The sequence below is a fragment of the Paroedura picta genome, chromosome 5 (assembly GCF_049243985.1).
Source record: "Paroedura picta isolate Pp20150507F chromosome 5, Ppicta_v3.0, whole genome shotgun sequence".
NCBI classification, from domain to species: domain Eukaryota; kingdom Metazoa; phylum Chordata; class Lepidosauria; order Squamata; family Gekkonidae; genus Paroedura; species Paroedura picta.
In genome coordinates, this window is record NC_135373.1 from 76,526,035 (window position 1) to 76,540,618 (window position 14,584).

At 40.9% G+C, this 14,584-nt stretch overlaps 1 protein-coding gene across 7 annotated transcripts in view; it reads right to left on the reverse strand.

Annotated features, from left to right (window-relative positions):
* ADAMTS20 (ADAM metallopeptidase with thrombospondin type 1 motif 20) overlaps nt 1-14,584 on the reverse strand; it is a 96,613-nt gene that overhangs the window by 67,925 nt on the left and 14,104 nt on the right. For 5 of the 7 annotated variants that reach the window (XM_077338601.1, XM_077338602.1, XM_077338600.1 and 2 more), the window contains exons 3-8: nt 9,974-10,139; nt 4,893-5,152; nt 3,727-3,810; nt 2,872-2,996; nt 2,044-2,084; nt 1,692-1,797 (exon numbers count right to left, since the gene is read on the reverse strand). In XM_077338601.1, the coding sequence (XP_077194716.1) occupies nt 1,692-1,797; nt 2,044-2,084; nt 2,872-2,996; nt 3,727-3,810; nt 4,893-5,152; nt 9,974-10,139 (782 nt within the window). Of the gene's footprint in view, nt 1-1,691; nt 1,798-2,043; nt 2,085-2,871; nt 3,005-3,726; nt 3,811-4,892; nt 5,153-9,973; nt 10,140-14,584 lie in introns of those variants that run through there. The other 2 variants (XM_077338605.1, XM_077338606.1) reach the window with 2 other exon arrangements.

Genomic DNA, 14,584 nt, shown 5'->3' on the forward strand with positions numbered 1-14,584 from the left:
CTTCCAGGAACGCTAGGAGCTGGTCCGCCGCAACCCTTTCCACCACCTTACCCAGGAACCCTAAATGCGCTACTGGGCGGTAGCTTGCAGGGTCATGTGGGTCCAGGGATGGCTTCTTGAGGAGAGGGCACACCATCGCCTCCTTCAGCACCTCAGGAAACTCCCCTGACTGGAGAGAGCAGTTAACAATATCCCTGAGCTGCTCACCTATCTGTCCAGCCCTCCTCTTAAGGAGCCAAGACGGACAGGGATCAAGGGGGCAGGTGATTGCCCTTATCCTCCCCAGCAACCCGTCCACTTCGGATAAAGAGAGCCGCCTGAAGCCATTAAACGTTAGCTCCACAAGCGGCCAACGGGCCTCTAGTTCATTAACTGTATTAACTGTAGCTGGAAGGGAGTGGCGGAACGACAAGACTTTATCATGATTTTCCCAGATCTGAATACAACATCAGTATTGAGATTTTAGGGGAAATACTTTTTTTTCAGTTCAGTATTCCCAAATTGATTAAAACTGGAGGGAAATATTGTACATCCCTACTCTGCACAACACATGGACTCCATATTCACCTGGGGTTGCATTTGGGGGCCTGCACAGATAAAGGGAAGTATGGTACCATGCTCTGGCATATGGGTTACAGCTGAGAGATTGACACAGCTGCGCACTATCCCACCCCATCTCCCCCATGTACCTGGCCACTCACATGAGACCTGACATAGCCAAGGGAACAGGTCCAGCCAGCATCTACAATGTATTGGTCCCTGCCTTGCCAAGTCAGCCACTCTGTTCATGGCTTCAATTGGCACAGAAATCCTCAGATAACTGGTAAGTAGTGTGTGTAGGACATGAACAGGGCTGGCCTGCATGCCCCATCTCCCATGGCTATATGTGCCCTTAGCTATAGCCTGCTATAGTTGGCTATGGGCATCCTTACCGGAGGGCAGCAAGCCATCAGAGTGCCAACCCTGGCCCCCCCACAGCAGGCACCTGCGCTGACTCTAGAGGAATCCTGACATCAACTGGGTGAACTGGACATGTGTGTGCAGCAACTGGGCATGGCTCTGATAGCCCCAAAGCCCAGCTGATCCGTGGGTCATGTGGGCACTGGAAATTCCCGCTGGTCCAACCAGTCACACAGGTGCTGGTGGCCCCAACTCGCAGCTGATGGGGGCTGGTCACATGAGCACAATAGAAGAGCCCAGTACTGATTGTTCCAATGCCCAGCTGATTCAGCTGATCGTGAGGGTGCTGGCCATAGTAACCAAACCTGCTACTTTGTGAATTCTTCAGGGAGCAGTTGGCCTAGGCATGCTTTGCCACTGAGAGATCATGCCTCATCTTCCTGGACTTGAAATTCTTCCTGAGCCCAAGCTCCACATGCAATCAAGCTTTCCTGCCGACATTCTGAAGTTCCTTCTTGGCCAGACCTCTCTGCCCTCAGCATGTGTTTACCTCATTTTTTTTCTTGGCTATTCCCACTGCTTTTTTCATAGCCTGGAGGACTGCTCACCACACCCACTTTGGCCTGTAGTTCCTAGCATGCTATACAAATTACACTTACTGTCAAGCTCATGCTTTCAATCACCCCTTATGTTTTTGACACAACATTTGTCTTCAGAACAGCCAGTCAAACACATCTTGTATTTTATGTAAGGCAAATAAAAGATTTACTCAGAAGAAAAGACAAACTTACACATGCCCAAGTTCATGTGCTATTGTAAATGCAGCACTTAATCCATTTTCCTCGCTGATAGAACAGCTGCGCAGTGGGTCACACATTGTACCCAATTCAGCTAAGCCTAAAAAAATGAATTTGGTACATAAAAGTATAATAACAGCAACAATGGTTTCACAAATGAACACAGGCCTACAGCTATGCTCCATATATCAATCTAACCAGTTGCTTGTATTCAGAATCACAAAAACAAAATAGTTATAAAGCAAAACGCTCACATTATTTACGTTAACACTGACATCGTATAATTATTACTGTTTTTATTCTTACTATGCTTACAGACCATAATTATCTTGCAACTTTAACTTACCTAAGGTGTCACATTTTTCTCTTGCTCTGCATATATCTTCCCTTGAAGAAACAAAGATCTTGAATGATAATGTTATATTAAAAATAAAAATGGATAAAAATAAAGATAAAGCAGCTTTTTAGAAATACCTATTTACTTTTTTATTATTTATTAATTCCATCAGTTTAATTCACTTGACTTGATCTGTCAAAGTAATTTCAGTGTTTTGCATAACTCTGTTCCATTAGCCTAGTATACAATGTTCTCTGGTTTCAGCAATGTAACCTGGTATCTTCCCTACAATATCCCTTTTGAATTAGGCTGCATAATTGCAAGCCTGTATGAACTTACTGGTAAGAGATTTTCATTAACATCTATGGCACATCATTCCAAGTAATCTAAGAACCAGTAATGCTTGTTATGTGCTTCACTCTAACAAAAAGGACAGAAGAAATTAGGAGGCCATGAGATCATTCTGTGATCCACCCCCCAAAAAAACTTCCTCCATTCTCATTCCTCCATCCTGCGCCCAGACCTGGATATCCCAGGGAAGCCAATCAAGGCTTACCCTGACTAGCATTTGGATTGGAGATCTCTAAGGACTTGGGTGGCAGTTCCTCCAAGGAACACTAGGGGTCATGCCAAGGAGGCAGGAAGTGGCAAACCACCTCCAAATGTTCCTTGCCTGGCTACCAGACAATCCCTGGGTCTCATGGCTACACTACACATTCCATACAATAAATGACAACACACTCCATCCTTCTTTACCCTGGTTCATCAAAATGTCTGAAGAACATATAGACATAGATAATCATGAGAAATTATGTTGAGATCTCCCACATACCATACCTTGTGATAAGAACTGCAGTATCATGATGAGAAGGATGAGTATCATCCAGAACATTTTGTGCTTGCTGCCATAAACAGAAATTGCGAAGAGTGGTAGCTGCATTAAAACTGATAGCTGGTCCTTCCTATGCATGATGTGGCAGGACAGAAAACAACCCACGTAAACATTAATTCCTTTGTAACTATTTTGTAGAATAACATATACTATCGAAAGATCCCAGTGTAAACAAGTCTTATTAGCAAATAATTGGTTAAAGAATTGGCCAAAGAAACCAATTTACCAAATTAGAACTCAATCTTAATATGTTTATTTCATACAATGGCAAATCTATCACTTTTAATCAATGCTATTCCAAGCTCAATTTTAAACATCCAAACTGGTTTGCAAACTTGCTTTGGAAAAAACCCATAACTGTAGTTTGCAGGTTCAGCTATAAGAATAAATTTTAGATTGGATCCCACTAGTCCATTATACATTCTTTGGGTACTGGGAAACTTTTACTGGGAACATGCCAGCACAAGCAGAGTAGACTACTAGCTTTCATTCCAATAGTTTGCATGAAACAGGAAGGGATTAAAGATGACATTTATTTATTTTATTTATTAAAACATTTAGATTCTGCCCTTCCTCTTGATTCAAGACCAAGGTTCTTCCCATAGTGCAAAATCATACTGTGATGAATCATGAATGAATGTAGCTCTCCAGGGTCTCATGCATACAGAAATAAAACACGTGAGAATTAAGAATATGGATGAAAAATAGTTCCCTTAAATATATAAAATATGTTTTTAAAGATAATATTAAACATTAAAGAACAAATTATGCCAACTCATAGGAGGTATGCATTTTCTTACCTGTTCATCATGAATTACAATTAATTTTACAATCATTATATTTATTTGATTTCCTATACTTGAGTCTTTGTAGATTGTTGCAACCTAAATAAACAAAAGTCAAATAGTATGCTATTAATATAGTCATTATGAAATGTTCTTATTTCCTATGGAAAGAAATAAAGGTACTTATATGATGTTGATATTTATTAAAATAATTTAATTATTTTGAGCCATACTATGAATGCTCTTATAGCAAACATAAGATTGGCATGTAATGCATCAATGGTTCCGTGGTAAGTGAAAACAGACTATGTATTTGTTGTATAAATACAAATACAACAAATGTCTTCAAAAGATGGCTAAGTTCCAGAAGTGCTAGAATTTAGTTAAAGTAAGGATATTCAGTCAATATTAATTTATCATATTATAATTTCTTTAATCTATAGTTCCATACGGAAGGGTAGTATAAAGCTACCAGCTTTCCGCAGGACCTGTAAGAGGGAGCTCTTCTGACAGGTTTATGGCTGAGGCTGGTGCAGGAAGAAGATCTGGTCAGGCTCTTCCTCGGGAAAATCCACCACTTGCCTTTGGAACATCATGGGCGACGACCGCCTGCATTGCCCCTCCGCCACCCTGGTGGCAGGCGTACCGTTACGGGGGAAGGACTGGTTTTTACCACCATGCTGTATTGCATGATGTATTTTCATGGGGTTATTCATGGGGTTTTATTGATGTGAGTTTTATAGTGTAATCTGCCACGAGCCAACATGCCAAGAATGGCAGGAAACAAATCTAATAATAAATAAAATTAATAAAATTAACAATAATAATAAGTGAATATGTAAACATTAAAACATCACAAGCGTTAATGTTTCCTGCAACACATCACAAACTGTTTTTGAAATCCCTCCCCGCACCCCATTTCTAAAGCCATTTGCTGTATGGCATGGTTGCTGTTTTTAAAGGTCTAAAGTCAATGTAAACTCCAAGATCTGCTTTTATGGTTTTGAATCTGTGTCATAGTTCTCAAAATCATAATTTGAACAGTACAAACATTATTTCAGCAATGAGTAGCATCTCGATCTCTATAGGATACATATTGCCAAGTCTATGCTGATACTAAATTTATTATTATGAAACACAAGTACATCCTATCCTATATCCTATAGTAGAGGGTTACTTACTATTGACATAAGCGTTAATACATAATGCTCTAAGTTCCGTCCATGGTGCTGAACCATTCTGGCATCAGCTGTAACCATCACCTCCACATATCTTGGATAGGAAAGGAAACGCTTTTTCCGGGAATGTGCAGTGTTGCTCTCATTCTCTATAGATAGGTTTCTAGAAGCATATTTTAAAAGCGTGTTTTCTTGCATGGCATTTATATTATTGATTAAGCTGTTTACATCTGAAAATAGTAAAGTGTTCTTCTTTGTCTCTTCTGCAAAATAAAATAAAATTTGTTATTTCACATACAATTTACAACACTGATGTCTAATTCTGAACATATTTTGACCCCATCAGACTGCAGTTCCAAACACACTTATCTGAAAATGTGTAACACGTATATATTGGTCTTATTTCTTACAGAAACATGTACTAGTCTGGTTTGTCAACTACTAGATCTTATGTTGTAGACAGAAAAAGAATAGCAGAGGACGTTTTAAAGCATAGAGATTTAAGTGATGGTGGAAAGTGTCATCAAGTTTCAGTTGACTTTGGAAGACCCTGTAGGGTTTTCATGACAAGAGGTGCCACTGGTTGCCCATGCACAGCAATCTGATCCAGTTTATCTTCCAAGAAGATCTGGGCCATCCAGATCAAGACATGTCTGGGCCAGCCAGGCTAGTCTGGGCCATCCAGATCAGGACATGTAGTTAATTACAGTACTATAAACAAAGTCATATACAACAGTGGTCCCCAACCTTTTTATCACCGGGGACCACTCAACGCCGGGGACCACTCAACGCCTTTTACTGAGGCCCGGTGGGAGGGGGGTAGTTTACTCCTCTACTCTCAACCACTGCCCTAACGCTCTCTGATCGCTATGTTAATGTTTAAACATCCCTTCAAAATAAGATACAGACACAACACAACAATGAAGTGTGTTGTAAAGGGCTGGGGAGGATGAAGTAAAGGGCCGGGGGGGGAGAAGGCGTCCTTCGGGGCCCACCTCCAATTAGTCCAAGGACCACATGTGGTCCGCGGCCCACAGGTTGGGGATCGCTAATATACAAGACAATTTTATAAACAAACAATCCGCTGATATTATTCAAGTCATTTTCATTGCACAGTATAAAGCTATTAAAAAAGCAAGAGATTCAAAAATTGAAATTTGTCACCTGATGAATCAATGGGACTGAGATTTAAAGGTTCACTGTCACACAGGCCATAGTTCTCTCCTTGCTGTGCCAAATTTTATGAGAATCAAACCTTGATAGCTTTTGATATTTCAAAAATTAATTCTGATAAAAAGTTGCAAAAGAATCTATATCTGTCCACAGCATTTCACAAACCATCATATCATGGTTAATAATTCCAAGTATGAAAAAAAGAGAAACCCTAACCAGAATCAGTCCTCATTGATGTTTTCCATCCCATTTCAAAAAAAGATGAGAATGCTAAATACCAACAAGAAAGGATGCCCGAAGCTTACTACTCTGTTTGAAATGTTTCCTACAAAGGTTTCCTGTTGTTCTGAAATAAAGCAACAATGAAATTTGGCACAAGCTACATAACACATGCATGCAATAAGAATGAGTGTGTTATTCTAGTACCCATCATTTAGTAATCTCCTCCTTGTATTACAGAAAACCAGACACCATATGGCAACACCTGTGACTAGAAACAGCAGCCCCTTCCCAGGCCTCTTCACTTCTGGCAATTATCCAATGAGGGCGTGTAATGCTTACAGAATATTTCCCCCATCATATTTCTTTTTCATAGCTTTAAATTCCCAAAAAGAAATTTTCATATATTATTCCTCCCTGATATTACTAGTTCTTTATAAAGGCACAATAATGTACTGTTTCAGAGTATATGTTTTGGTTTCTAATACCTGGTCATCCTCTCTTCTGAATATCACACACAATATTCCAGAATCCATAGTCTTCATTGCTATACATTTACTCAACCTTGTGTATCTTACCATCTAATATTTTATCCAATAAGCTGTGGAATGCCAGACCAATGAGCATGGTGACACTACCAAGAGTTACCTGGGGAGACATCAAAGCCTTAGAGATTCCCAACCAGAACTTTGCCAGTTGCTTTGGGGGTGATGAATTGAGGGTGATGAAGGGCACCATCATCTAGCATGCTACTCCAACGCTCTTGACAAGTTGAGAATCACTAACTATTGATCCTACCCCCTCTACTTCTCAGAATGTTTTGGGGAGATAAAAGATATGCCCACTTCTGGCGCAGGAAGGAAGTCTTGGCATGTTGATTGTATGCAGTATCAACAAATAACAGTTGTTCCAAAAAACATTAGGATGCTTAACCACACTTGCTTCCATTCTACATAATGTTCTCACAGTTACACTGAATTGCAGACAGCAGGGGATGCCAGACAGTAAAGAATTCAGGGGAAAATATTGCTGTTGGGAAGATAGCCTTCACTAAATAAGATCCATATAATCCAAACTGGAATGGTCATGGAGATGAATTCATTTCCAAAAATGTCCATGGAATATAGTCGATTAATGAAGATGGGTAGCTGGGTTAGACTGTCTGCAGCAGTAGAAAAGAATAAGAGTCCAGTAGCACCCTAACGACTAACAAAATTTGTAGTAGGGTAGGAGCATTTGTAAATCACTGCTCAATTCTTCCAATACTTCTGAAGAATTGAGCAATAACTTAGCGATCTCCAACCTGTGGGCCGCGGACCACATGTGGTCCTTCGACTAATTGGAGGTGGGCCCCAAAGGACGCCTTCTCCCCCCCCCCCCCCCGGCCCTTTACTTCATCCCCCCCAGCCCTTTACAACACACTTCATTGTTGTGTCGTGTCTGTATCTTATTTTGAAGGGATGTTTAAACATTACCATAGTGATCAAAGAGTGTTAGGGCAGTGGTTGAGAGTAGAGGAGTAAACTACCCCCCCCCACCAGGCCTACCCCCCCCCACCAAGTATAAAATTCTATGCACCAAGAAAGCATGCACTCTGCATTACAAAATTTATTATGAAGATAAACAAAATGCATGGGATTCCTTTTTCTACATAACTGTTATTTGAGATCAGTATTTTTAACAGGATTTTTTTCATTTTAAAGAAGCAAGGTGGTAGAACAAATAATTTATAAGGAGCAGGATATTTGACTCAGGCTGGAGTCTGGCAGGCATGAGGGAGGAAATGTCTCCCTACCAAAAATGCCTTTTTTCCCCCAGGAGAATTGATCTCTGTAGTCTGGTGATCAGTAGTGACACTGGGAGAACTCCAGGTCCCTGAAATTGGGCAACCCTACTCCTACAGCCATGCTTCCAAGAGCCTGCAGTCAAGACCTTGCTTCTGGAAGCCCTAGAGCCCCCAGTTTAGAAGGCTGTATTCCATGTTGAAACCTTGCCATCAAGTAACCCAGCAGTTGTTCCAGAATCAGTAACAGCTATTCTGCAGGTCCAGGTTCCACTACCTGGCAGCAACAATGGAGGCAGCAGAACTATACAGAAGCAAGCCAGTGGAGACATAAAGCCAGGGTTTCAGCCTATGTTCCAACTCTCAGGTCAAACCATGGTTCTGGTGGGGGCAATTCTTTGCAGGATTCTGCCCCCCATTAAAAATAACAATATGAGTCCCAGGTGCTGCTTATAGCACAAGTGGAGATACTTCCCTCTCTGCCTACTTAAGCCTCAGGCTGGGAGGGGAATCTTGCTGGATCAATCAGTCCATAAAGGCTCCAGAAATTGTGTTTAAGTTGATGTGACAGGCCATTTCTATCAACTGAGGGGACTCTCACAGGATTTGTAGGGAACCAAGTTTAAAATAACTGTAAACCTTTTGCTCAGATGCCTGGTGTACTAAAGTTAGCAAGTATCTAGACTTTACGTTCACTGCTGTGAGGTGTGTTATATGGATCACAAGTAGAATATGGAGGTCACTGAGACAGGAATTATATATTAATAAAGAACATTTATTTATTTATTTATTTACTTACTTACTTACTTACTTACTTACTTACTTACTAGTAGAAAGACTCGTTTTAAAAATGGGCTGGGAGCCAGGGTCCATCTTCCCCTGGCAGCCAGGAAGCAAGTGGGGGAGTGCTGGCCACAGAGTGAGGGCAGAGGGGATTTCCCACCCTACCTGGTGACTTGGAAGAGTGGCATGAGTGTCAAGGAGATAGTGTGGACAGCCTCTCCCTCTGGGGCTTGGCAACCAGGAGGGCAGAAAAAGCCACACAGGTGCTGAGCAGCATGTATGTCTGCATTTCCTGGTGTCTGCTGATGGCTAAGAGGCAAGGAAGAGTGAGGCAATTGCCTCAGAGTGCGCGAAGTAGGCTTTCCCCTGGCAGCCAGGAGGGTGGAGAGAAGGCCTCTCATCTATGCTTCCAACAATATGCCAGCCTCTGATTGAGGAGGACTCCCTGAGGGCCTATCAGGGTTCTGGGACATCATCAGAAGTAGAGTCACGATTTTATTTGTTACGGCAGGTAGATTTCAAGGAACAGGTCAGCAGCACATGTCTCCAGATAGACAAAAGAAAAAGCTCATTAATTTAGAGAGTAGTTTCAATTTTCTTTAATATGTCCCAACATAAACAGGCTTTTACCTATTAGCCACCAGACTGGATCCTAACACACAAGGGATTCCACCAACAGTAGCCTTCCCTTTCCCAAGAGTCAAACTAAATGGTACAAGATCTGCTCATTGCCAGACACAGGCCTAGTTACTGGGTACTCTACGTCAGTGGTGGAGCCAAGCCACTCTGCCACACTACCAAGCAGAGCTACACTTCACTCTGTCTATGCTTTTACTGAGCCAGGCCTGAGCTCTAAGTGCTCTTTTCCTGAGGCAGAACTGAACTCCTGCTGCGTTTCCCTCCAACATTCTATCCCCATTCTCAAAGGTGATTTGATGCTGGAGCAGCACTCCTCTATGCATGAGTGGTTGTTTTCCCTTTCAGGGTGGGATAGCCTTCTGTTCATCACAGTTAACAGATTCATTAACATTTCTAAAGAATATTGTCAGCATAATGCTGATCATTAGCAACAATCTGGATCTCAAATATAAATTTATGTGCACTGCGACTTAAAATTTAGTTGTACCTGAACTCGCACAAGGCATATAAGTATTCTGATGTGGATCTTTTTTTAACTCTTCATGTCTGTATATAAGATGGGGCTTGTTATATTCATCTTCATGTTGTTCTTCATCTCCTGTCATCAGGGGCTCTAGAAAGTAGTCACTGTCATGGGATTTAAATGTACCCATCTGAAAACAAACAGAGGAAGAGTTAATGGAACAGACCTTAAAAGAAATCTCAGAGAGAGAGACTAAACCATTAAGAAATAGGACGCTGGATCAAGGTAAGATGTTACCTGTTGTAGATTAACACCTTAAAAATATCTAGTAATTTGAACTGCTAACAGAATTATACCAGTCATTTATCAATAGAAGAGAATATATGTCTAGCATAAAAAGAGCCTCCCAGAGCTACCCAGAAATTTTGGAGGCTGTAACTCAATCCCCCACTCCTCCAGGCCCTTGGAAAGGCAGAAAAGCCAAAATTCCCATTTTAGTCAAGGGGATTGGCTGCCTGACAGAAGAGAGTCACCTGTAAAGCGCATTGATCTCTTTGGCCATTTCAAGCAGGCATGCAGAGTGTAAGAAGTGTGAAAAGGTGGCAAACTGCAGCGAGACAGCAAGAAGTGACGAATGGCCAGAGGCACAATCATCTTTAGTGCTACGCCACTCAGCTGGCGTAACACTATTTTTAGTGAAGTGCAGAAATGCCCTTAGTTTCCTGCTCAACAAAACTGAGTGTCAGCAATTGCCATATCTCACTAGCTTGGTTCAGATATCACTGCAAATAGAGGTTTGTGCATGATGAGCACAAGTACGGTTTGCATTCTTCTCTCTCTTCCTCTTGCATTCAAAACATAACTGAAGGCTTCCTGGTTCGGGATCTCCAATTTGCTCTGACATTCAAATACACATGCCTATGCAAATCAGCCTACCCGCTACCCAACCAGATTTGTAGAAGCTTAGAATCTTGCCTTATATAATTAAAGTGATGAAAAAGTAAATATGTTGCTGACATGAGTGTTATTTCGGGTAAATGTCATATCCTAACCAAACGACAATAGAAAGTTAACAAAATACAAACAAACCAGCATGCATTCTTTTCTGCTTCACTTTTCCGCTTCACAGATGGAATATAGGCAAGCAGATATTTCGCAGTGCTTCCACTGTATGAAATAGTGTCAACCAAAATTAAACAAACTAGTTCACTTGTATTGGGCAGGGGTAGCATGGAAACAATGCTCCTGCAGTTTGTCCTTCACCAGCTGATTCTGCACAGGGGGGAAAGGCTAGGCAGGCACTCACATGGAAACAGAGCTAATCTCCACTCCCACATGATGTCATCGCCGACTCAGCTCCTTCCCAGATCAGGGGCCTAGCCAGGCGCAGAACTGTATGAATGCATACAGCATGCCAATGGGGCCTCGCCAGATGCAGACCCATGTGGATGTGTACAGCATGCTGACAGGCACAAAAGAGGCTCCAGTCGGCTCCACAGTGCTTAGGCAATCCAACCTTCCTGCAAATTAAAAAAACCCACTGTCCCCATGCAGCGGAACTTTTCCACCCCAGCTGTGTCATTGGGATGCAGAAATAAGGGGCAGACAAGGTCCGCTGCAGTAAAAGGTCCTCTATCAGGATACAGGAAGCAGCAGAGCATGTTACTCAGCCACAACATGGCAGCCCAGAGCAATGGCACTGGTGTGGAATTGGCCACGCAGATACATTTTTCTAGCTACTGCCAGCAGCATCTTTTTAACATGAAATTCTTAAGAAAGGCTTTATCAGAGGAGCACTTAAGTATACTATGAATTCTGGTCAGTTCCAGCTAGCTTAAACAACAGTTTCCTTCAGGATACAACAAAGAACCAAACTTTGTCTACATCTCTTAGCAATTCTTGTCCCTGATTGACACAGTCTACAAGGACAAGCATAGGAATACCAGGATAAAATTAATTATGTTTCTGGGGAGCCAGCAAGAGGTTAGGGAAAGTGAGGAAAGGTCTCATTTGGTCCACTGACCAAGGGCAAATAATTTCCTTTCCTTGAGAACAAACTATACATGAAAAAACTAAGTTCTGTGATAAAATATGTGAGTTTTAAATAGCAATTTTAAAAATTACATTATTTAAAAAATTAAAACACGATTGCTGCATTTCTTTGACTGGGATGAAACAGTAAATTTGTGCAAGCTGTGCTCAAGTGCAAGTAACAAAAAAGTTTACTACAAGATAAGTAGTTGAATCAGTCAAATACTCCTTTGTAGATCGACAGACCAGGACTGTATCAAAAACTATTTCAATGCTCACTACATAGCCATGAGGTCAAATTCTGCCTTTCTATGTGCAAGTTTAAATCCTATTTACTTCAATAGGAGTTATACATGCATGAGACGGACAAAAGCCCTTTTGATTTGTGTACACAATATTCAAAAAGGAAGCAAGCATGCTGAAAGGATCTTCTAAGATTCTATGAGAAAAAGAGGGAAACATATTAAAATCCATTGGACTTCAGCAAGCAGACTTAAATTATGTTAAAACTCACTAGGTATGCACTTTAGATGCTTTTGTGTAACTTAAAAAAATGGCAACAAATAGATGTTCAAATGAAACTTGTCAAGACACAGACACTGCACAACAAAATGTTAGTTACTATCTTACAAAATACAATAAAGTTTTCTGTAATATGACATTTTTAAGATTGCTATAAATTATATTTACAAATTATTCTGCATACCACACCATACAAAGAAAACCATATTTTAATTCTGAATAAAGGGAAAGGAAAGTAGGATATTAATGTTAAAGAAGGCTTAGCAACTTACTTTCCAAGTGATAGCCTAGGTCTACTAAATAATAGACATGTTTTAGGACCTAGTGAGGATTCCACTGCATGCAGGTAGGGATATACATTAAGTCAGGTATATGGCTTACAAGAATGTGTAACTCTACACAGTAGTATTCAGGATGGTGAAGAAAATGTAAACAGAAGATTTCATTATAAAGAATGGAAGTGTATTTATTTAAAGACTAGTAATAAAGTCTGTGCAAAAAAAAATACAACAGACTCTAGTAAAATGTTATTGGTAAGGCTGCTCAGAGCCCAATGCCCGAGCAGGACTCACCAGCTCCATTCCACCCCCACCTCAGCCTGCAAGCCACCATTACCTTCCCTATTACTGCTATGAAAATAGTGTGGTGATTGCATGTAAGTTGCTTTGAAAAAGAACAACTTCTCAAATAAAGTTTTGTTTCCCATTTTTGGCACCATCAGGGAGCTATCACTGAATCTATCTACATCTATAACAAAATGTGTTAGAACAGGGGAGAGGCAAGTGCGGCCATCCCCTTAATCATTTTAGTTGCCCCTTTTTGCCCCTTTTCCAATGCTATAATCATTTGAGGTGTGATGAACATAACTGCACATGGTATTCCAAATGAAGCCACACTAAAGATTTATATACAGGCATGATGATACTGGCCGATTTATTTTCAAGTCTCTTACTAATGTTCCTCAGCATAGCATTTGCCATTTTTATTGCAGTCACATACTGAATCAAAATTTTCAGTGAATTGTCTATCATGACTCTTCGTTAGTTACCACCAATTCAGACCCCATCAATATGTTTTTATAGTTAGGATTGTTGGCTCCAATGTACATTACTTTGCACTTGCTCACATTTGTCATACTGATTCCCACTTTTCTGGCTTTGACATATCCCTCTGGAGGGCCTCACAGGTCTCCCTAGTTAGACCACCGTGAAAAATATACTGTCATCTGCAAACTTAACTACATCACTGATTGCTCCCGACACCAAATAATTAATGAGCAAGTTAAAAAGCACCAGATCTAGTATCAAGCCCTGCAGTACTCCACTGTTTACCACTCTCCACTGTGAAAACTGCCCATTTATACTCATTTTCTGTGTCCTGTTAATTAACCAGTTTTTAATTCGCAAGAGGACTCGTCATCTTCTCCCATATTGCTGAGTTTACTCAGGCACCTTTGATGAGGAGTTTTATCAAAAGCTTTCTAGAAGTCTAGCTAAACATCATCTACTGGGTCACCTTTGTCCACATGCTTGTTCACCCCTGAAATAATTGTAAAAGATTTGTGAGATCAGATCTTCCTTACTGAATCCATGTTGATTCTTCTTCAATAGGTTTTGTTCATCAGTATGCCTTTAATAATGGATTCCACCAACTTACCCAGTATCAATGTTAGAATGACCAGCCTGTAATTTCCACCTCTGGAATCTTATTAAAATATGGGAGTCACATTAGCTAACTTCCATCCTCGATAATGGAGGCAGATTTTAGTGGTAGATTCCATGTTATCTGGGTCTGGTGATTTGTCAGTTTTTAATCTGTCCACCCATCCTAGGAGATCCTCAAATCAATCCAACTCAGGTCTTTCAATACCCCTCCCAAAATTGGTGGTTCTGAAGTAGACAGAACTCTGACATAAAGAGCAAGTCCACCTTTGACCCTTAATGTATCCCATTATCCTCATCCCACCAAGTTTCCAAAATGCCTATGTTCCCCTCTGACACTAAGCATGCCAGCTCCCTCATTTTACCTCAGACACTTCTACTGTTTGTATATAAACATCTATAATTTCCCAGACACATTAGG